This window comes from Vipera berus (genome assembly GCF_964194415.1).
Source record: "Vipera berus genome assembly, chromosome: 4".
Taxonomy (NCBI): domain Eukaryota; kingdom Metazoa; phylum Chordata; class Lepidosauria; order Squamata; family Viperidae; genus Vipera; species Vipera berus.
This window is the reverse complement of record NC_138206.1, coordinates 4181190-4203340: the sequence shown is the minus strand read 5'-3', so window position 1 is coordinate 4203340 and position 22151 is coordinate 4181190. Positions and strand designations below refer to the sequence as shown.

General features: G+C 48.7%; 1 protein-coding gene across 2 annotated transcripts in view; it reads left to right on the top strand.

Moving 5' to 3' along the window:
- The window catches only part of ACER3 (alkaline ceramidase 3), a 34871-nt gene extending 15205 nt beyond the window's left edge, over positions 1-19666 (top strand). The window contains exons 6-10 of one of the 2 annotated variants that reach the window (XM_081326563.1): positions 4844-4902; positions 6582-6683; positions 8426-8530; positions 10710-10755; positions 19063-19666. In XM_081326563.1, coding sequence (XP_081182689.1) covers positions 4844-4902; positions 6582-6683; positions 8426-8530; positions 10710-10755; positions 19063-19116 — 366 coding nt within the window. In that variant the 3' untranslated portion in view covers positions 19117-19666. Of the gene's footprint in view, positions 1-4843; positions 4903-6581; positions 6684-8425; positions 8531-10709; positions 10756-10887; positions 11101-19062 lie in introns of those variants that run through there. The other variant, XM_081326564.1, reaches the window with a different exon arrangement.
- The last annotated feature ends 2485 nt before the right edge of the window (positions 19667-22151 follow it).

The window sequence follows — 22151 nt, the reverse complement described above, 5'->3', positions numbered from 1 at the left end:
CCGGCAGATTTGAGGAGGGAGACTGTATATTTTTTTTTCCTAAAGTCGTACAAGGCAGTCCTGTACGTAGGACCACAGCGGAGCCCAAAATTTATGTCGCTAAGTGGGACATTTGCGAAGTGAGTTTCGCGCCCCCCCTTTCCCCCCCCCGGCCCCATTTTTACAGACCTTTCTATACCCACAGTTGTAGTTCTTAAGTCCGTAAGGATCGTTAAAGGGAATCTAGCTTCCCCCATCGACTTTGCTTGTCGGAAGGTCGCAAAAGGGGATCGCGTCACACACCCACACACACACACACACACACACACACATCCCTGGGGACACTCCGACCGTCATAAATATGTCAGTTGCTGAGTGCCCAAATTCTGATCGCGCGACTCTAGGGAACGCTGCAACCGTCGTGTGAAAAAACGGCCATTAGTCGCATTTTTTCCAGTGCCGTTGTAACTTTGAACGGTCAGTAAATGGACTGTTGTAAGTCGAGGACTTAAGCTGTACTAGATTTCATTTATTTATTTATTTATTTATTTATTTGTTTGTTTTATATACCGCCCTTTTTGGCCACTGAAGGATATCGCCACAAGCTGCACAAGGATTCACGCCCCCCCCACCCCCACCCCACCCTGGAGTAGATCCACACAGGTGGTTCCTTGACTTAAAAACATTCGTTGGAAATTACAATGGCATTGAAAAAAGTGACCTGTGGCTGTCTTTTCCAACTTACGACCCTTGTAGCATCCTCATGGTCTCACTGGGTGACCCGTTTTGGTCATCCGTGATATAAAAAAGATGTTGAGACTCTGGAAAGAGTGCAGAGAAGAGCAACAAAGAGGATCAGGGGATTGGAGGTTGAATCATACAAGGAACGGTTGCTGGAATTGGGGGTGTCTAGTTTGATGAAGAGAAGGACGAGGGGGGACAGGATAGCAGCATTCCAGTATCTCAGGGGCTGCCCCAAAGAAGAGGGAGTCAAGCTGTTCTCCAAAGCACCTGAAGGGCAGGACAAGAAGCAACGGATGGAAACTAGTCAAGGAGAGAAGCAACCTAGAACTAAGGAGAAACTTCCTCGCAGTGAGAACAACTAACCAGTGGAACCACCTGCCTCCAGAAGTGGTGAATGCTCCAACACTGGAGGTTTTTAAGAGGAGACTGGACAGCCCTTTGTCTGAAATGATCTAGGGTTTCCTGCCTCAGCAGGGGGTTGGACTAGATGACCTCCAAGGTCCCTTCCAACTTTACTACTACTATTATCATCATCATCATCACCATCAAAATTCAGAAGCTTGGCAACTGGTTCATACTTACGACGGTCGTAGCGTCCCCGGGATCATGCGTGATCCTCTTTTAGTGACCTTCTGACCAGCAAACTCAATGGGGAAGCCAGAGTCACTTCACAAGCGGGTTACTAACTTATCAACTGCAGCGGTTCACTTAACAACCGTGGCAAGAAAGGTCGTGAAATGGAGGGGGGGGAAACTCGCTTAATAACTGTCTCACTTAGCAACAGAAATCTTCGGCTCCATTGTCGTCCTAAGTTGAGGATTACCTGTATTTTATTAGAAGATACAGGAAAAGAAGCTCCTCTTTATGATGGCTGCAGTGTCCCGGGATCACCGGACCCCTTTTGGCAACAAGCCAAGCCAATGGGGAAGCCCGATTGACTCAACAACCCTGTTTACTAACTTAACAAATGCAGTGATTCACTTAAGAACGGTGTTAATGACGGCTGCGGTGATCCGCCTGTGCCAAGAAAGGTTGTAAAAATGGGGCAAATTTATTGGGCTTGCCCAACTCTGCAAGCAATAGAGCAAGTTAAACACGCCACGACAAAAGCAATAAATAGTCGAGATAAAATCCGTACAGTCAGTACAATCATAATGGAGGCTTAGCTACACACCCAAGGCCCCGGGCAGAGTCCCAGAGCCAGGCCTTATTACAAACCAAAGGTAATACCCACTAATTAGCAGATACAAATAGAAGAGAAGCATTTGCATATTCCTGAGTGGTTCTGCTTGAATTATTCCTATGTGTTTCACACAGGGGCAGCATCTCCCACCCCTGCACGAACACGGGATGGAGTTGAACACGGGATGGAGTTAAATAGCGGAAGCTGCTCCTGGCACTTCTGCTGAATTTAGGAAGGGCCTAAATGGGGCTGATGATAGCCTGTAGTTGAGATGCCTGTTTACTACCCCCTAAATCAGGGGTAGGTAACCTTGGTTCTTTTATGACCTGGGGACTTCAACTCCCAGAATTCCTGAGCCAGCATGGGGGAACTATGGCTCCTTCATGACTCGTGGACTTCAACTCCCAGAATTCCTCAGCCAGCCTGGGGGAACTATGGCCCCTTCATGACTCGTGGACTTCAACTCCCAGAATTCCTCAGCCAGCCTGGGGGAACTATGGCTCCTTCATAACTTGTGGACTTCAACTCCCAGAATTCCTCAGCCAACATGGGGGAACTATGGCTCCTTCATGACTCGTGGACTTCAACTCCCAGAATTCCTCAGCCAGCATGGCTCAGCTTGGAAACTCTCCCTTTTCCCTCAGCCCGGCTGTCTCAGGAATTCTGGGAGTTGAAGTCCACAAGTCATAAAAGAGCCAAGGTTGCCTATCCCTGCCCTAAATCCTAAACAACAGGCTCGGATTGCTATTGCTGAACCGTGGCAGGGAATTGAGGCCATTTTCCAGGCTGGCTTGGAGGTCTTGTCAGATTCATCCAGGGGAGGCACTGGGCAACTCTCAGATCTAGCAGAGGCATTGATTGATTGATGATTGATTGATTGATTGATTGATTGATTGATTGATTAAATTTCCAACACTAAGATGAACACTGGTAAACAATATCCCAGTCAAGGAACCACCAACTCAGACAAAACAAGCTAAAAGTAAAGAACAGCCTAATCAAGGAATTACCAAGAAGACTCACAAACATTGACAGAGCAAGACACGACTATATAAAAATAAGAGCAAAGCCCGCTCCCTACTAACCCTGATGATGTTACCTAGTTGGGTAATGAAATGTCTGCAAGAAAACAAACAAGCTCTGAAAGTACCAACAGTCCCTCCTCCTCCTCCTCCTCCTCCTCCTTCCTCCTCCTCCTCCTCCTCCTCCTCCTCCTCCTCCTCCAGCCCCACTTGCTGCTAGCACTGACAATGTTACCTAGTTTGGTAATCAAACGTCTGCAAGAAAGCAACCAGCTCCAAGGACCCCCAAATTTATTTTAAAAATTACACGCTGTCCATCTCACTATCAAGCAACTCTGGGCTGCTGTTCTTCAGCTGACTTCTCCACACCCACACCCAAGGAAAAAGTGGCTTCCTGTCTTTTGTGCGGTTTCCCACTTAGGAACAACCCAGGGAACCCCTTTCAGCCGAGGGGTCCGTCAGCTGCGTTTAGTCGCAGCTGTAACCTAGTTGTCTCAAACTCTGAACCTGGATGAGCGAGAATCTTAAATCTTATCGGTTACCCAAGAGATGCAATCACGCCAGTGACTAAACTCGCCACGAAACACGTTCCACGCGACTTGGTTGTTTTATCTCAGTTCAAAAAAAAAAAAAAGACTTAGCATTTCCAACACGAACCTATAAACCCAATGGGAGCGTTGCCGTTTCAGCCGAATTCAGAAATTGCATTCATTTGTTGTAGATTGTGATGTTAAAGAAACCAATTTGATGTTGAATATGATAACAGCAGCACGGTTACTGGTGGGACAATATTGGAAGAAGGATAGTTTGCCCACTATAGAAGAATGGGTGTTGAACGTTTCGAATCTTGCAGAAATGTCTAAGATTTCTGCTTACTTGAAAGATCATTCACAGGAAAGATATATTTCAGTTTGGAGGAGATAAAAAGGTAAAGGTAAAGGTTCCCCCGCACATGCATGCTAGTCGTTTCCGACTCTAGGGGCCGGTGCTCATCTCCGTTTCAAAGCCGAAGAGCCAGCGCTTGTCCGAGGACGTCTCCGTGGTCATGTGGCCGGCATGACTAGACGCCAAAGGCGCACGGAACGCTGTTACCTTCCCACCGCAGTGGTCCCTATTTTCCTACTTGCATTTTTACGTGCTTTCGAACTGCTAGGTTGGCAGAAGCTGGGACGAGTAACAGGCGCTCACTCTGCTACGCAGCACTCGGGATTCGACCCGCCAAACTGCCGACCTTCCGATCGACAAGCTCAGCGTCCTAACCTACTGAGCCACCGCGTCCCTTGTCCCTTGGAGGAGATGGATAGATTATATTCAGAATAAATATGGGACTAAAAAATTCCATTTAGCTTATGAGTAGATTTTAGAGGGATATTGTTATTGGTACTTTGTATGTAGTTATATTAAAGGGGAGTTAAAGCACATTATGAATTTGGTTAATTGTATATTATGTATAATTTTTATTTAGAATATGATTATTATAACTATAATCCTGTATTTAGCTCTGGGAAGTGGGGGGGGGGAAGTGGGCGGGTTTGGGGTGGGGGGGATTTGGGGATATATTGTAAAATCTTGTTTTTGTAAAACTTTTTAATAAAAAAAAAGAAATTGCGTTCATAATGAAATGAAATTTTCATTCAAAAGCTGGTTGAGGGGGGTGGGTCAAAACAGGAGTCTTCCAACTTGGCCCTTGGATGACTCGTGGACTTCAACTCCCAGAATTCCTCAGCCAGGCACGCGTGCCTGGCTGAGGAATTCTGGGAGTTGAAGTCCACGAGTCATCCAAGGGCCAAGTTGGAAGACCCCTGGGTAAAAATATAACCCAGGAGGTGTAACCTTGCCTGCTTTTGCTGGAAAAGCGGGCGCCATGTTGTACTAACACATTCATCAGAATTCCTCTCTCTCTCTCTCTCCCCAGGTTATGTATGGGGTGTTGGTGGCTGTTATTGTCCTACGCTCTGTGTATATAGTATTATGGTAAGTAAGGCTACCCGCCCTTGCAGCTATGCAACAGATCTAAATTGCAGAGGGAGAAATTTGAATGGCTGATTTTCCCGATAAGGCTCAGCCTGCCTTCTGCTGCTTTGGAATTTGCTCTGTGGGTTTGGTAACCAGGAAAAGAAAAGAAAAAAAAAGATAGCTTAGGGCGCCGCTGTTTGTGTGTCAACAACAACCCCTGTTCTCTTGCCTCTTCCAAAGTAATTGCCATCCCAGCTCCAAAGGTAAGACTGGAGCACCATTTTGCTCCACGAGTCCCCCGCCTGGCAAAGCGCCAGGGACCTTCTCCGTGGAAAATCGCGTGTTGCTGCTTTGGCGCTGTCTTTATCGGTCGAGTGCGACTTATAAAAGTTCGCATAGTGACCATCAAAAGTGACAGCAGCGTTGGAAAAAAGTGACCTAACGACCGTTTTTCACACTTGGCGACCGCCGCAGCGTTCTCCCCCACCGTCACGTCATCGAAATTCGGACGCTTGGCAACCGACTCGTATTTACGACGGTTGCCGCGTCCCCGCAGTCATGTGATCAAAATTCAGAGGCTCGGCAACTGGCATGTACTTATGACAGTTGCAGCGTCCGGGGGGGGGGAAATCACCCCATCCCCTTTTGCGACCTTCTGACAAGCAAAGTCAATGGGGGGAATCCGGATTCGTTTAACAACCGCGTTGCTAACCGCAGTGTCTCGCTTTACAGCTGTGGCAAGCAGGGTCGTAAAATGGGGCAAAAGCCACTTACCAACTTAGCAAGGGAAATTTGGGGGGCGAATTATGCTTCTAAGTCGAGCACTGCCTGTATTTGGGCCTCTTAAGCCCCCAATACAGGTAGTCCTCGACTTACAAACATTCGTTTAGCGACTGCTCTAAATTACAACGGCACCGATAAAAATGACTTATGACCAGTTTTCACACTTAACGACCATTGCACCGTCCCCATAAGTAACGTGATCTGTATTCAGACGCTTGGCAGCTGGCATGTCCTTTAAGACAGTTGCGCTATTCCGAGGTCGCTTCCGGCAACCCAGTCAGTGGTGGACGGGGGGTGGTGTTAGCCAGATTCACTTAACAACGGCAGTGATCCACTTAATGACCACAGCAACAAAAAAAAAGGTGGCAAGATGGGACTAAGCTCGCTGAACAGCATCCTTCCTTACGATGGAAATGTTGGGAGACGGCGAGTTCTAGTCCCGCCGTAGGCGTGAAAGCCAGCTGGGTGGCTTTTTGGACCAATCATTCTCTGTCTCTCAGCTCAGCCCTCCTCACAGGGTTGTTGTTGTGGGGAAAGCAGGAGGAGGAAGGAGTACTGGGTGTACTGCCTGGAGTGATTTGTGAACATAATAAAGGCAGGATGTTAATACCCCACCTTCCCAAACTGCCACGAAGAATACAAATGAATCTTCCCAATGAAGACCTGCCCCCAAAATAGCAGAATAACATGAAGTGCCTTTACACTGGAAGTTTTTAAGAAGAGACTGGACAGCCATTTGCCTGAAATGGTGTAGGGTTTCCTGCCTGAGCAGGGGGTTGGGCTAGATGACCTCCAAGTTCCCTTCCAACTTTATTATTATTATTATTATTATTATTATTATTATTATTATTATTATTATTATTATTATTATTATTATTATTATTATTATTTTATCTGTTCCTCCTTCCCTGCAGGGTTTACCCTTGGCTCCGAGGGCTGGGATATACATCCCTGACTATCTTTTTGCTGGGCTTCCTCCTTTGGAACGTGGACAATATTTTCTGCGAGAAATTGAGGTAGGTGAATTTCAGAGGCCGGTGGCTTCTCCGACCTCTTTGGGCTGGCGGGAAGAATCGGGGCCACACGGGACGTTCCAGTTAAGCTGATGCCTTGCGCATGTCTATCCACAAGAATCTGGTCTGCCCTAAATTGGCACTAGATAAAAGTTAATGGGATTCAAAGGAGGGCGGACTTGGATAGCTTGTGGGAATGTAAGGATTCCAGGCTGATGCCTCTCTTGACTCCACCTCCTTGCTTCTTCTTCTTCTTCTTCTTCTTCTTCTTCTTCTTCTTCTTCTTCTTCTTCTTCTTCTTCTTCTTCTTCTTCTCCTCCACTTCCTTCCACTTTCCTTTTTCCTCCTGTCTCAACTAACCTTTCTCCTCCTCCTCCTCCTCTTCCAGTTGTTGTTGTTGTTGTTGTTGTTGTTGTTGTTGTTCTTCTTCTTCTTCTTCTTCTTCTTCTTCTTCTTCTTCTTCTTCTTCTTCTTCTTCTTCTTCTTCTTCTTCTTCTTCTTCTTCTTCTTCTTCTTCTGCTTCTGCTTCTGCTTCTGCTTCTGCTTCTTCTGCTTCTCCTCCTCCTCCTCCTCCTCCACTTCCTTCTACTTTCCTTTTTCCTCCTGTCTCAACTAACCTTTCTCCTCCTCCTCCTCTTCCACTTCTTCTTCTTCTTCTTCTTCTTCTTCTTCTTCTTCTTCTTCTTCTTCTTCTTCTTCTTCTTCTTCTTCTTCTTCTTCTTCTTCTTCTTCTTCTTCTTCTTCTCCTCCACTTCCTTCCACTTTCCTTTTTCCTCCTGTCTCAACTAACCTTTCTCCTCCTCCTCCTCCTCCTCCTCTTCCAGTTGTTGTTGTTGTTGTTGTTGTTCTTCTTCTTCTTCTTCTTCTTCTTCTTCTTCTTCTTCTTCTTCTTCTTCTTCTTCTTCTTCTTCTTCTTCTTCTTCTTCTTCTTCTTCTTCTTCTTCTTCTGCTTCTGCTTCTGCTTCTGCTTCTGCTTCTTCTGCTTCTCCTCCTCCTCCTCCTCCTCCACTTCCTTCTACTTTCCTTTTTCCTCCTGTCTCAACTAACCTTTCTCCTCCTCCTCCTCTTCCACTTCTTCTTCTTCTTCTTCTTCTTCTTCTTCTTCTTCTTCTTCTTCTTCTTCTTCTTCTTCTTCTTCTTCTTCTTCTTCTTCTTCTTCTTCTTCTTCTTCTTCTTCTTCTTCTTCTTCTTCTTCTTCTTCTTCTTCTTCTTCTTCTTCTTCTTCTTCTTCTTCTTCTTCTTCTTCTTCTTCTTCTTCTCATGAAGCTTCAACTCCCTGAGAAGGTTATCAGCAGGCTTCTGGGTTCCGAATCAAACTGCTAATGATCACTAATTAGGATAATGAAAACCACAGGATTTATCAGGCACCCCCTTGACAGAATGGACTCTGCTCATCCAGTAGGGCATCTAGTAAGAGCATCCCCCTCCTCATGAGGTTTGTGGAGCCTGGGCTAGATGGCGGGCTTTTTGGATGGAAGACTTCCGCCTTGGACCCCTCTTCGCCCAGAGATCAGCCTAGCTCCTACTCTTCTCTCTCCACTCAGGAGATACGATAGGAACGTCCATCTGTTTGTTCTGCAGTATTTTGGAGATGTTCATTCCCAATGTCAAACTCAAGACAATCCTTTCCTTCCCTCAAAGAATCCTCTCTCCTCTCTTCTCTCTTCTTCTTTCCCTCTCCTCTCCTCTCCTTTCCTCCCCTTTGGGAAGCAAATGTGTGACTTGGTGATTGTGTCTCTCCCCAGGGGGTTTCGTGAGAGGCTGCCTCCGCTCGTGAGCGTTGTCACGCAGTTTCACGCTTGGTGGCACATATTCACGGGACTCGGTTCCTACCTTCACATCCTGTTCAGGTAGGTTCCCTTCCCTTTCCTGTGGGTTGCGGGGCGGGGTGGGGGAAAGACTTCCTCCTCGATAGCACAGTTGTGTGAATCAGAGGCCCCCAACCTTTTGGGCACCAGAGACTAGTTCCACGGGGGAAGGTTTTTCCGTGGCCCAGGGGTGCGTGCTTTTGCGTGCTGCCTGCATGCCGTGGATGGGGCTGTGCTTTTTTGTGTGGACCGGTTGCTGGCACGCCGCGGCCCGGTACCGTTCCACGGACCGGGGGGGTTGAGGACCCCTGGTGTAAATCACTCATTTTCCCAAAGATACTACGACGCTACTTTGATCGTGTCTTTGTTCGTGGCCGTTGAACAGCCGAGACCGATCAGCTGTACTTTTTTGTAAGTTCCTGAAACTCAGAATTGTTTTCACCTCCTTACCGAGCCCTCCCGGAAATAACCCCGAACGGCCCACCTGCGCGCGTGCGCATGCGCACACAGACACATACCACACACCTTGTCACACCCAAAGGTGCTTTTTTCAAAAGGCAACTGGGCTTTGTTCTTCCTTGAAGACCTTCCGCTACTCGTCGAGTGGAGGAATGGGAGGATTTATTTGTCCTCCTGGCAGTCCTCTGGTCGTTAGTACTCCCTCTGAGAGTTACTTGAGGCCACTCGGATGTTTCTCAGGGCCAACCGGATCGTGCAGGCGGGCCTTCTGGAGCCTTCTTGGCCCCGCTTCACGTCCTCCAGGAAAAACCAAAGTCCGGCTGCCCCTCGAAAAAGCACCTTGGAGGACAACCAGGACCCGGAGGACAGAGAACCTCCGGAGGCATCCATCACGGCTTGTTTTTTTTGTGAGCTTTGAGAATCTAATCGGAAGCCAGAGTTGCTACAGGGTGGGCAGTTTTGGGGAGGCCCAAGAGCGGCCTCTGTTAACACCGCTGCTCGGCGAGTTTCCCCGGCTGTCGGTTTGATTCCGGATGTAATTCAGGCTGTCGGATCCTGGCTACTTGTGGGACCCTCCCATCCCCACCCGGCTTGGCCGAGGAGGCATGCGGCAGGGGGGCCCCATCAGCCTGGGCACAGCCTTCTGGTGGTTGGGGTCTTTCTCTGGCCTTGACGCCTGCCCTTTGGGGTCTGTCTTCCCCACCGCCCCCAGTGAGGTCAGCTCCCACCCTCCCGGCCTTCCCCAGGGCCCAAGCCGTGCTCCAAAGGAGGGGCTTTAAAGGTAATTTACTAACACTTCCACGGTGGGGGGGGGTTGATAGATGAATAACGGGCCCCACCTCCCTCACCCCCCCACCCCCGGTTCATCCTACTGCCTCCCTCCTCCCCCCCAACCTTTAGCTATTGTGTTTTGTGTGTTTTATATTTTTGTAGTGTTTTATTTAGATTTTATATTTTTTAATATTGTAAGCGGCCCCGTGTTCGTCTGGGATCGGGTTGGGCAGCCAATAAATTGAGTGAGTGAGTGAGCGAGCGAGTAAAGAAAGAAGGATGGACAGACATTGGAGAGGGAAGGAGGAGGGAAGGGAGGGAGAGAGGGAGGGAGGGGTAAGGAGGGAGGAAGAATAGAAGGAATGAAGGGAGGGAGGGAGGGAGGGAGGAAGGGAGGGATAAAGAGGGAGGGAGGAAGAAAGGGAAGAAGAAAAGGAAGGAAGGGATAAGGAAGGAGGGAGGGAGGAATAAAGAGAGGGAGGAAGGAAGGGGTAAGGAAAGGGAGGAAGAAAGGAAGAAATAAAGAAGGAGGAAGGGGTAAGGAAAGGAGGGAGGGAGGAATGAAGGAAAGGAAGGAAGGGGTAAGGAGGCAGGGAGGAAGGAAGGGATAAGGAAGGAGGGAGGGAGGAATAAAGAGGGAGGAAGGAAGGGGTAAGGAAAGGGGAGGAAGAAAGGAAGAAATAAAGGAGGGAGGAAGGGGTAAGGAAGGAGGGAGGGAGGAATGAAGGAAAGGAAGGAAGGGGTAAGGAGGCAGGGAGGGAGGGAGGGAGGAAGGAAGAAAAAGAGGGAGGAAGAAAGGAAGGAAGGAAGGAATAAAGAGGGAGGAAGGAGGGAGGGAAGGAAGGATCACAGCCTCCCAGCTGGTCCCAGAGGTGGAGCTGAGTTCCAGAGAGGTCCAGGCGGTGATATTGACTCAAAATGATTTAACCAAAATGTTTTGGTTTTTTTAAAAAAATATTTTCTCCCCCTCTTCTTCTTCTTCTGATTCTAGTTTATATTCCCGGACACTTTACCTGAAATACAGGCCAAAGGTCAAGGTAAGCTGCTAAGGACTCTGTCCAGCGGGTGTCCCCTCCCCCACGCCCCCCCCCCCCCAATAGCTAAAGGTTTCTTAGGGCAAACCTGTAGTAGCGGATAAGTGATATTTTTTTTATTTTTGTTTATTGTAGAAAAAAACAAAAGTTATGGCATACATAAAATCTGCAGAGTCAATATAACATTGAGGAGAAGATATAAGGGCGCCCTGCCTCCAGAAACCTATTTATTTCCTCTCGTTGCGTTGAAAGATTGATAACGTTGAATGCTTGCGTTTGCGATTCCAAAGCAGAATAAACCGTGTCTGGTTTTTTTTTTCCCCTCAGAATTTGTTGAGTTGTAATTTTATCCGAAAAGCCCCTCAGCTGAAAGACGGCGGGCTAGATCCCAGCTGTGTAGTTTGATTTATTACCACAGGTGCTCCTCAACTTAACAACCACAAAAAATTGTACCTTTTTCTAACCCAGGGTTCTTCAAACTTGGCCCTTGTGGACTTCAACTCCCAGAATTCCTCAGCCAGGCACGCTGGCTGGGGAATTCTGGGAGTTGAAGTCCAGACTTCTTAAAATGGCCGAGGTTGAGAAACACCAGTTTTAGCTCTTTCTGCATTATTTCCCCCTCACATTATGTCAGGGGTCTTCAAATGTGGCCCTTTTATGAGGTGTGGACTTCAACTCCCAGAATTCCTCAGCCAGCATGGGGGAATTATGGCCCCTTCATAACTTGTTTACTTCAACTCCCAGAATTCCTCAGCCAGCGTGGAGGAAACTTTGGCCCCTTCATAACTTGCAGACTTCAACTCCCAGAATTCCTGAGCCAGCATAGGGGAATTATGGCCCCTTCATAACTTGCGGACTTCAACTCCCAGAATTCCTAAGCCAGCATGGGGGAACTATGGCCCCTTCATAACTTGTGGACTTCAACTCCCAGAATTCCTCAGCCAGCGTGGAGGAAACTTTGGCCCCTTCATGACTTGTGGACTTCAACTCCCAGAATTCCTCAGCAAGCGTGCCTGGCTGAGGAATTCTGGGAGTTGAAGTCCACAAGTTATCAAAGGGCCAAGTTTGAAGGCCCCTGCTCTGAGTGTAACATTTGTGAAGTGAATTTTGCCCTATTTTACTGCCTGTCTTGCCATGGTTATTCAGCGAATTGCTGCAGGGGTTAAGTTAGCCAACACGTGGTCGTTAAATGAATCCGGCTTGCCCCATTGACTTTGTTTGTCGGAAGCTCACCAAAAGGGGATCGATCGCGTGACCCACAGGACACAGCAACCGTCATAAGTCAGAGTTGCCAGGCATCTGAATTTGGATCACGTGACCCTGGGCAGAGGCTGCAATGGTCGTAAGGGTGAAAAAGGGTCCTAACTCTTTCAGAGCTGTGGTAACTTCGAACAGTCACTAAACAAAAAAGGGTTGTAAGTTCAGGATTACTTGTAACTCCCAATCTGGAATCCAGTTTGGTTAAGGAAGCCTACCAAAAGGTCTTCATGTTCTAAGAAACGAATTCTTTAACTGATGAAACATTTGAAGTATTGGTGGTCCTCGACTTACACTCATTCATTTAGTGACCGTTTGAAGTCACGTCACTGGAAAAAGCGACTAATGGCCGTTTTTCACACTTCATGTCCGTCGCAGCCTCCCCGCAGTCACGTGATCAAAATTCAGATGCCTGGGCAACCGACCGACTCATACTTATGACAGTCGCCATGTCCTGAGGTCACGTGATCAAAATTCAGACGCTTAGGCAACCGACTCATACTTACGACCATTGCAGCCTCCCCACGGTCATGTGATCAAAATTCAGACGCTTGGGTAACCGGCTCCTGACCTTCGCGGCCTCTCCAAAGTCATGTGATTAAAATTCAGACACTTTGGCAACTGACTCATAGTTACGACGGTCGCTGTGTCCCGAGATCACGTGATTAAAATTCAGACGCTGGGCAGCCGACTCATACTTACGACGGTCGCTGTGTCCCGAGGTCACGTGATTAAAATTCAGACGCTGGGCAGCCGACTCATACTTACGACGGTCGCTGTGTCCCGAGGTCACGTGATTAAAATTCAGACGCTGGGCAGCCGACTCATACTTACGACGGTCGCTGTGTCCCGAGATCACGTGATTAAAATTCAGACGCTGGGCAGCCGACTCATACTTACGACGGTCGCTGTGTCCCGAGGTCACGTGATTAAAATTCAGACGCTGGGCAGCCGACTCATACTTACGACGGTCGCTGTGTCCCGAGATCACGTGATTAAAATTCAGACGCTGGGCAGCCGACTCATACTTACGACGGTCGCTGTGTCCCGAGGTCACGTGATTAAAATTCAGACGCTGGGCAGCCGACTCATACTTACGACGGTCGCTGTGTCCCGAGGTCACGTGATCCCCCCCCTTTTGCCACCTTCCAACCAGCAAAGTCGGAAGGGGGGGGGGAAGAACGCCTGATTGACTTTCCAGCTGTGTGTTACCGACTGTTGTGTCTCGCTTAACAACCGTGGGAAAGAAAGGTCGTAAAACGGGGACAAAGCCCCCGTGAGAAAGATCTCCCTCAACAGCAGAGAACGTGGGGCTCAGTTGTGGTCGTAAGTCGAGGACTGCCTCTTATTTCCCCACTTCTCTTTTATGTGAGAAAGGCCAGATCTTTCATTTTTATTTTTATTTTTATATATAAACAATAAAGCTCAGCGCGGCTTTATTGCTTCAAAACAGGCCGAGAGTAAAAAAAAAAAATAAGCGGATCTTTTTATTCCTTAACTGGAGACCTCACCTTTCCTCCAGGAGCAACACACACGTAGGCCATTTGTTTAGTGGCCTCTCAAAGTTAGAACGGCACTGGGAAAAGTAAGTTATGACTAGTCCTCGCACGTACGACCGTCGCCGCGGTCATGGGATCAAGACTTAGGTGCTTGGCACCAAGGCGTGTATTCATGATGGTTGCAACGTGCCGGGGGATCACGCAATCGCCGTTTGCATCCTTCCCAGCCGACTTCTGACAAACGAAGTCAATGGGGGGGGGGCATTTGCTTAACGACCGCAGGGTTCACTTAACGACTGCAGTGATTTGCTTAACACCCCAGGGCAAAAAAAAGGGGGGGCTGTAAAACCCGGCAGGAATCGCTTAACAACCAGAGCCAGAGGAAATCCTAAAATAAAATTTTATTTTATCGGTTTGGTTTATTTCAGGGGTCTTCCAACTTGGCCCTTTTACGACTCGTGCCTGGCTGAGGAATTCTGGCAGTCGAAGTCCACAAGTCGTAAAAGGGCCAAGTTGGAAGACCCTTGGTTTGTTTTATTTTACTAATTTTATAATTAGATGCATCGGTTTGCAAGTCTCATTTTGAAGCACCTCCTCCGCCTGGCTGACACACAGCATCGAAAGCAGGAAAGCCGTTAAAAGGGAAATAGTTTTCTAAGTAATAAAAAATGGAATTGCCATAAGGATAAAGTTATGATTGAAAGATCAACAACCTTGATAAAGCAGCTCTGACGAGAGATCGATGGGTCGTTAAGGTGCTTCCAAGTAAAAGAGGCAGGATGCAGAGATGCAGTCATTATGAAGCTTTATTCATCGATAGGTTATATAAAAAGAGCTATATGGCATGGAAGCATCCATGCTTGTATGATAGAGAATGCATGCAAGTGAGAAGATAGAAAAAGAGAAGCAGAACAAAGAAGCAGCCCCTGGGCAGAGGTATTTATGGGGGGTCTCGGCCCCTCCCTAGCCATAAAACTCTCTCGCCAATGGGGCTGCTGCAGGGGAGCAAAGAAGCCTCTTTGCTCCATCTGATGACCTATTTGGGGAACTGCCATGGCTGGCACAAAACATGTAACAAACCTCCAGCGTGATACTCCACGGGGGGGGGGACGGACCGAAGGCCAAAAGGGTGGGGGCCTTTTTTTCCTCAAGGTGGGGGGGGAGATACCCCCAGTCAAAATTCCTTGACTGACAAGGTCCACAGCATGTCTCCTATGTGACACGAAGGGGCCAGGCCAACACTACTGGCGGGACGTTAAGTTAATGGGTTGCCATTTCCTTACTGAAACGTATTTGCTTTCTTAGAAGCAAATTCTGCCTCTAGCAGAACGACAAGAGTTGGAAGGGACCTTGGAGGTCATCTAGTCCAACCCCCTGCTGAAGCAGGAGAGACCCTATACCATTTCAGACAAGGGGCTGTCCAAGTCTCTTCTTAAAAACTTCCACTGTTGGAGCATTCACGGCTTCTGGAGGCAGGTAGTTCCACTGGCTAATTGTTCTAACAGTCAGGAAGTTTCTCCTTAGCTCTAGGTTGCTTCTCTCCTTGGTTAATTTCCATCCGTTGCTTCTTCTTCTGGTGCTTTGGAGAATAGGGTGAACCCTCTCTAGTCCAGGGCTTTTCAACCTTTTCACCCACCGTACCACTTTTAGGATAGGGCAACATCCGAGGACCACCAGTCGCCTAGCAAGGTGTCAAAAACTTGATGACCAAAAAAAAAAAAGAAAAAAGAAAAAAAGTGATGAAGTATAGGTAGTCCTCGACTTACAACAGTTCGCTTAGTGACTGTTTGAAGTCACAATGGCCCTGAACAAAGTGCCCCCCAAGCCACAGCTGAGGAAGACACCTGCCCGCCCGGCGACGCTCTTCCTCCTGTCCGAGCTTTTCATGGTTGTGAGCATTTCTGTTGAGGATTGGCGGTGGGGTGGGGGGTGTTTGGTTTTTATTTTCCCCCCCCTCTGCTGGGTGGTTGCAGCAGGTTTTGGTCACTTCACGTGACCCTGGGACACTGTGACCGTCATAAATATGAATCGGTTGCCAAGCATCTGAATGTAAATCACAAGACCCTGGAGATGCTGCAACATTCCGGCTGATCGGCGCTTCTTCTGGGCTCAGCAGAAGCGCCGGGATCAGCGTTGAGCTCCAGCTGGATCCTGGCGCTGATCCTGGCGCTTCCGCTGAGCCCCGACAGCCCTGCAGCTCCAGCCGTCTCTCGCTCGGGCTTGTGCGGTGCTGCCGCCGGGTCAGTTCATTCCCCTCCCCCACTACCACTTTTCTAGAATAGTCCCGTACCACCTGCCAGGTGCCAACGTACCACAGGTGGTACCCGTACCGCTGGTTGAAAAGCCGTGGAGTAGACTAGACACACCCAATTCCAGCAGCCGTTCCTTATAGGTTTTAGCCTCCAGTCCCCCGATCATCTTTGTTGCTCTTCTCTGCACTCTTTCCAGAGTCTCAACCTCTTTTTTTCATATTGTGGCGACCAAAACCGGATGCAGCATTCCAAGTGTGATCTTCCCAGGGCATTATAAAGACCCTTACCCAGGCCATTTCTCTTACCTTCAGTTGTTCGTAAAATGGATGCTAAAAATAAAATAAACATCTTTTAACCTGCTTTCCACAAGTCCTTAATGGACTTCACGTTTTGAATACTGCAACTGACTTCTGACATTTCCCAAAGGGCTCCCATATCTTTATTCTCAAATAGGTGGGGGGGTCGTCTCCAAACTGGGCAACTTTTAAGACTGGTGGACTTCAACTCCCAGAATTCCTTGCAGTCCGCTAGTCTTAAAAGTGACCAAGTTTGGAGAGCCCGGCTGTCAAAGGCCAGGATGTGTGCCCACCGTTGAACTAGATGAGCTTGGTTCACAACACATGAATTTATGACGTCTTCTTTCACCTACTACTACGTCGGAAAAGAAAAGTCTCTGGAAACCAATTTTAGGAATTGCTTGCGGATTAAGCGCACCCTGGCAAAATCGGAACAGCTTCCGGCAGCATTAAAGGCCAGGTGAATCTACGAGTCCAGTTTTGCCGACTGAAACTGTAGCAACGTCAGTGCTTGGTGACCTATTAAATCCTCTCGCTTCCTATATGCAAACCTGGGAAAAATAAGCAGGAACAACCCCCCCCCCCTTCACAAAGGAATTTCTGCAAATGGCCTTTTGCTGGAAACGGGACGTACAAAGCACATTCAGTGCCAAGGTGGCCAAAATTGTCGAGGTTTGTCAAATGTTTAGACAAGACGCACCCGTTTGGCGGGCTCTGTTCACCGGGAGAAGGAGCTCCTGAATTCATGTGTTCACCGATCTCTCTTCGCCAAGGAGGTTATTTAAAAAATCAGAACAGGATTTAATCCAAATTGGAACAATCGGATGTAGCGGAAGTAATCTGGTTGTCCCAAAGGCGCTTTTTTTTTTTTTTTCAAAAGGCAACTGGACATTCTTGCTTTTTTTTTTTTTTTTCCTCCCCTTGAAGACCTTTCGCTTCTTCGGCTCTGACCTGGAGGATTGAACCGAAGAAGCTTCGTGGATGAGAAGCGAAAGGTCTTCAAGGAAAAAAACCAAGAACGTCCAGTTGCCTTTTGGAAAGGGGGAGAGAAAAAAAAAAAAAACGCACCTTGGGGATAATTAGCATCTGCTTGGATCTCGTTTTGTTTGGGGGATGTTGACTGCATTGCGTCCAGCTGAATGACGATACAGGCAGTCCTCGACTTAACGACAGTTTAGGGACTGTTCAAAGTTAACCAAAGCATCGGAAAAGGTGACTCAGGACCGTTTTTCACACTTAACGTCTGTTATAAGCAGAGATCCCCCAACCTTTTGGGCACCAGGGACCACCGGTTCCGTGGAGACAGGTTTTTCCGCGGACCGGAAGGTGTGTGTTTTTGTGTGCTGCCTGCATCCCACGGATGGGGCTTTGCTTGTTTGTGTGGACCGGTTGCTGGCATGCCATGGCCCGGTTCCGGTCCATGGCCCGGGGACCCCCGGTCTAACAGAATGACAGAAAGGATAGGAAATAAAGAGCGCTAAATCAGAGAAGATAACATGGAAGGAGAACCAAGATTTTAGCTTCTTATCGACTCCCCCATTTTTAACCCACTGGAGTTTTCTTTAAGCTTCCCAGCCATAACTGGTCTCCCCCAGCTGAAGGCCGAATCTGCAGGTCTCCTCTCGAGAAAGGAATGGCCCGTTTCTCACTGACATGATCAAGGTCTCTCCCCTTTCCTTTCTCCATTCAAAGATGTCCTGGCCACGTAGAACAGAGGCCCCCAACCTTTTGGGCACCAGGGACCACCGTTTCCGTGGAGCGGGGTTTTTCCGTGGACCGGAGGGGATGTGTGGTTTTGTGTGCTGCCTGCGTCCCACAGATTGGTGTTTTGCTTGTTTGTGCGGACCGGTTGCTGGCATGCCACAGCCCAGTAGACCGAGGGTTGGGGACCCCCTGTGTAATAGTATCCACATGGTCCTGTGATCAAAATTCGGATGGTTGGCAATTGGCTGCTGTTTATGAGGACTGCGGTGTCCCGGGATCATGTGATCCCCTTTGGCGTCCTTCTGACAATCCAAGCCTGATTCACTTAACAACTGGATTGCTAACTTAACAGCTGCAGTGATTCACTTAATTCCTGCTGTGGCAGGAAAGGTCGTAAAAACGGGGGGGGGGGGGGAACTCACCTAACAAATGTGTTGCTTAGAAACGGAAATGTTGGGCTCATTAAGCCCTGACGACACAACGGCTGGAATGCAGTAGGGCGGGCAAACTCTGCACACAGCCTTCAGTTCGATCCTGAACTGGCACACAGGTTGACTCAGCTTTCCGTCCTTCCGAGGTGGGTAAAACGAGGACCCAGATAGTTGGGGGCAACACGCAAACTCTGAAAACCGCTTAGAGGGGGCTGTAAAAGCGCTGCAAAGCCGCAGAGAAGTGCTATTGCTATTGCAGTCGTAAGTCGAGGACTATCTGTGTTACTTTCTCCCTAGGGTAAAAACCGTACATGCATAAAACATATAGATATAACTACAGGTGGTCCTCTGCTTACGACCTCAGTTGAACCCAGAATTTCTCTTGGCAGGTGAGACGGTTGTTAAGTGAATTTTACCCCATTTTTCCAGCCTTTCTTGGCCACAGCTGTTAAGTTGAACCGCTGCGGTTGTTAACTTAGGAACGGGGACGTTAAGCGGATCTGGCTTCCTTGTCGACTTGGCTTGTCAGAAGGTCACCAAAAGGGGATCCCGCGACCCCGGCAGCCGTCATAAATACGAGTCCATCGCCAAGCCTCTGAATTTTGATCAGGTGGCCCTGGGGACGCTGCCGCGGTCGCCAGTGTGAAAAAAGGGTCGTAAGTCCCTTTCTTCCAGCGCCGTTGTAACTTCCAGCGGTCACTAAAAGGATCGTTGTAAGCCGAGGACTGTCTGTAATTAGTGTAGATCGCTAGGAACCAGTGAGCTGCTCCTGGGAAGTAAGTTTCCCCCCACCCTTTTTTTTTTTCTTTTGTCTTTACCCGACAACCTTAAGAAAACCTTTTTTTTTTTCCCCACCCTTCCTTTCCGATAGTTTCTCTTTGGGATTTGGCCTGTTCTCTTAGTAGAATCAACGAAGAAGCCGTAAGAATCGGAACAGGAGGCCTTCGACTGCTGCCTTGGAAGCTCTCGGCACGACCCCAAGATTCCCCCCTTCCTCTCTTTCTCTGCTCCCAGAGGGAGGAACGATCACAATGACGGATCAAGCTCCACGCACCTGTACACACCCTGGGCGGGGAGGTTTCTCCTTGTGTTTGCAACCTTAAAGCTGTGTCACAATATTTGGGTCTTTGAAAGCCGACGATGCGCTTGGTCCGGGGAGGCGTGCCGGGGCACGAACAACATATGTGCTTTGTTTCTCCCCCCCCCCCACCCCCAAGAGTCATTCGTGAATTTGTCCTTTGACTGGATAAGAGGTCCAGTGGTCCATAGTTGGGACGAAACGCTTCCGTCTGGATCAAGAAACTTGTCGGATCCAAAAGATGCTGCCTTTGATAATTCTTAAGGCTTAAGCTCTCCAAACTCAGCCGCTATAAGACTGCTGGACTTCAACTCCCAGAATTCCTGGCTGGGGGATTCTGGGAGTTGAAGTCCACAAGTCTTACAGTGGCCGAGGCTGGGGACTCGTTGCTCTAAGGCGGGGGTGGTGGTGTCTTCAAACCCGGCCCTTTTTATGACTGGTGGACTTCAACTCCCAGAATTCCTGGCTGAGGGATTCTGGGAGTTGAAGTCCACAAGTCTTAAAGAGGCCAAGGTTGGGGACTCGTTGCTCTAAGGCGGGGGGGGGGGGGTGTCTTCAAACTCGGCCCTTTTTATGACTGGTGGACTTCAACTCCCAGAATTCCTGGCTGAGGGATTCTGGGAGTTGAAGTCCACAAGTCTTAAAGTGGCCGAGGCTGGGGACTCGTTGCTCTAAGGCGGGGGGGGGGTTGTCTTCAAACTCGGCCCTTTTTATGACTGGTGGACTTCAACTCCCAGAATTCCTGGCTGAGGGATTCTGGGAGTTGAAGTCCACAAGTCTTACAGTGGCCGAGGTTGGGGACTTGTTGCTCTAAGGCGGGGGGGGGGGGTTGTCTTCAAACTCGGCCCTTTTTATGACTGGTGGACTTCAACTCCCAGAATTCCTGGCTGAGGGATTCTGGGAGTTGAAGTCCACAAGTCTTAAAGAGGCCGAGGTTGGGGACTCATTGCTCTAAGGCGGGGGGGGGGTGTCTTCAAACTCGGCCCTTTTTATGACTGGTGGACTTCAACTCCCAGAATTCCTGGCTGAGGAATTCTGGGAGTTGGAGTCCACGAGTCACAAATGGGCCGAGTTTGAAGACCCCTGCTCTAAGGGATTCAGTATTTGGTTCCTCGTTACTGTGACCTTGCAATAAGTAGGAGGGGGATGGAGGAGTCCTGGGTTCTCTCTGAGCTTGGTGGTTTTCTTGCAGACCTTTCATGACCCAACTAGGTAACCTCATCAGTGTTAGAAGGGAGGAGGAGGAGAACTGTGGGGCCCTTGGTGCTCTCTGAGCTTCTGTGTTTCCTTGCAGACGTCTCATGACTCAACTAGGTAACATCATCAGGGTAGGGGGGAAACGTTTGTTTTTCAACTTCTTTCGTGACTCCTTCCCAGCCGTGATGCTTTCCAAATTGGTTGAACTAATTAATGGCAAGATGTTAGCCGACACTTCCTGGGAGCGTCAGGGTGGAGGAGACGGCTTGAAAGAAGCCCGTGGATTAGTGCAGCCACTTCAGAGTGAGGCCCTAGAACAGGGGTCTTCAAACTTTGGCCCTTTGATGACCTGTGAACCTCAACTCCCAGAATTCCTCAGGCAGGCACGCTGGCTGAGGAATTCTGGGAGTTGAAGTCCACACCTCTTAAAATGGCCAGAAACACCCGTTTTAGCCTTTTCTGAGTTAGCATTATTTCCCCCTCACATTACGTCAAGGGTCTTCAAACTTTGGCCCTTTGATGACTTGTGGACTTCAGCTCCCAGAATTCCTCAGGCAGGCACACTGGCTGAGGAATTCTGGGAGTTGAAGTCCACACCTCTTAAAATGGCCAGAAACACCCGTTTTAGCCCTTTCTGAGTTAGCATTATTTCCCCCCTCACATTACGTCAAGGGTCTTCAAACTTTGGCCCTTTGATGACTTGTGGACTTCATCTCCCAGAATTCCTCAGGCAGGCACACTGGCTGAGGAATTCTGGGAGTTGAAGTCCACACCTCTTAAAATGGCTGAGGTTGAGAAACACCGGTTTAGCTCTTTCTGAGTTAGCATTTCTGCCTCACATTACGTCAGGGGTCTTCAAACTTTGGCCCTTTGATGACTTGTGGACTTCAACTCCCAGCCTGCCTGGCTGAGGAATTCTGGGACTTTGAAGTCCACAAGCCATCAAAGGGCCACATTTTGGAAGACCCCTGCACTACACAGAGCTAAAGGCAGGTAAGCAGAGCAATGGCAGAAGGTGGGCCCAAGGAGTTACGTGGGTTTCGTGCCCCTGGCTCCCAGCCAACCTGTCCTGCTCAGGTGCAATCCCTAAGTCACCTGCCAATCAAGTTAGCCTCTTAAGATGAAAGAGGACCATTTTCCTCTTTGCCTTTGTAGGGAAATCTGTGCGTTTCCCGTTTTCCAGTGAGCAGAAGTAACTAGAGCTGGACGGGACCTTGGAGGTCTTCTAGTCCAACCCCCTGCTCAGGCAGGAGACCCAATCCCATTCCAGACAAATGGCTGTCCAGCCTCTGTTTAAAAACCTCCAGTGATGGAGCACCCACAACTTCTGATGGGTCGGCCTTGTCCAAGAGACTCGCTCCAAATTCTTCCCCAGTAGACCTTTTTGAAGGCAAACAGTTCCCCAGGAAGAGGGTTCTCATTTAAGGAAATAAAGCAGGGTTCTCCAGCTTGGGCAACTTTTAAAACTTGTGGACTTCAACTCCCAGAATTCCATGTATGGCTGGCGGAGGAATTCTGGGAGTTGAAGTCCACAAGTTTTAAAAGTTGCCAAGGGCGGACACCCCACGTAAAAGAAGGCTTTGCAGATCTTTTAACAACTTCCACTCAAGCTGCTAAATTCGGGTGTTTCCCCCCCCCCCCCCCCGCAATCTTCCTAGCCGTGCTCAGTGGGATGTTCCCAGCAA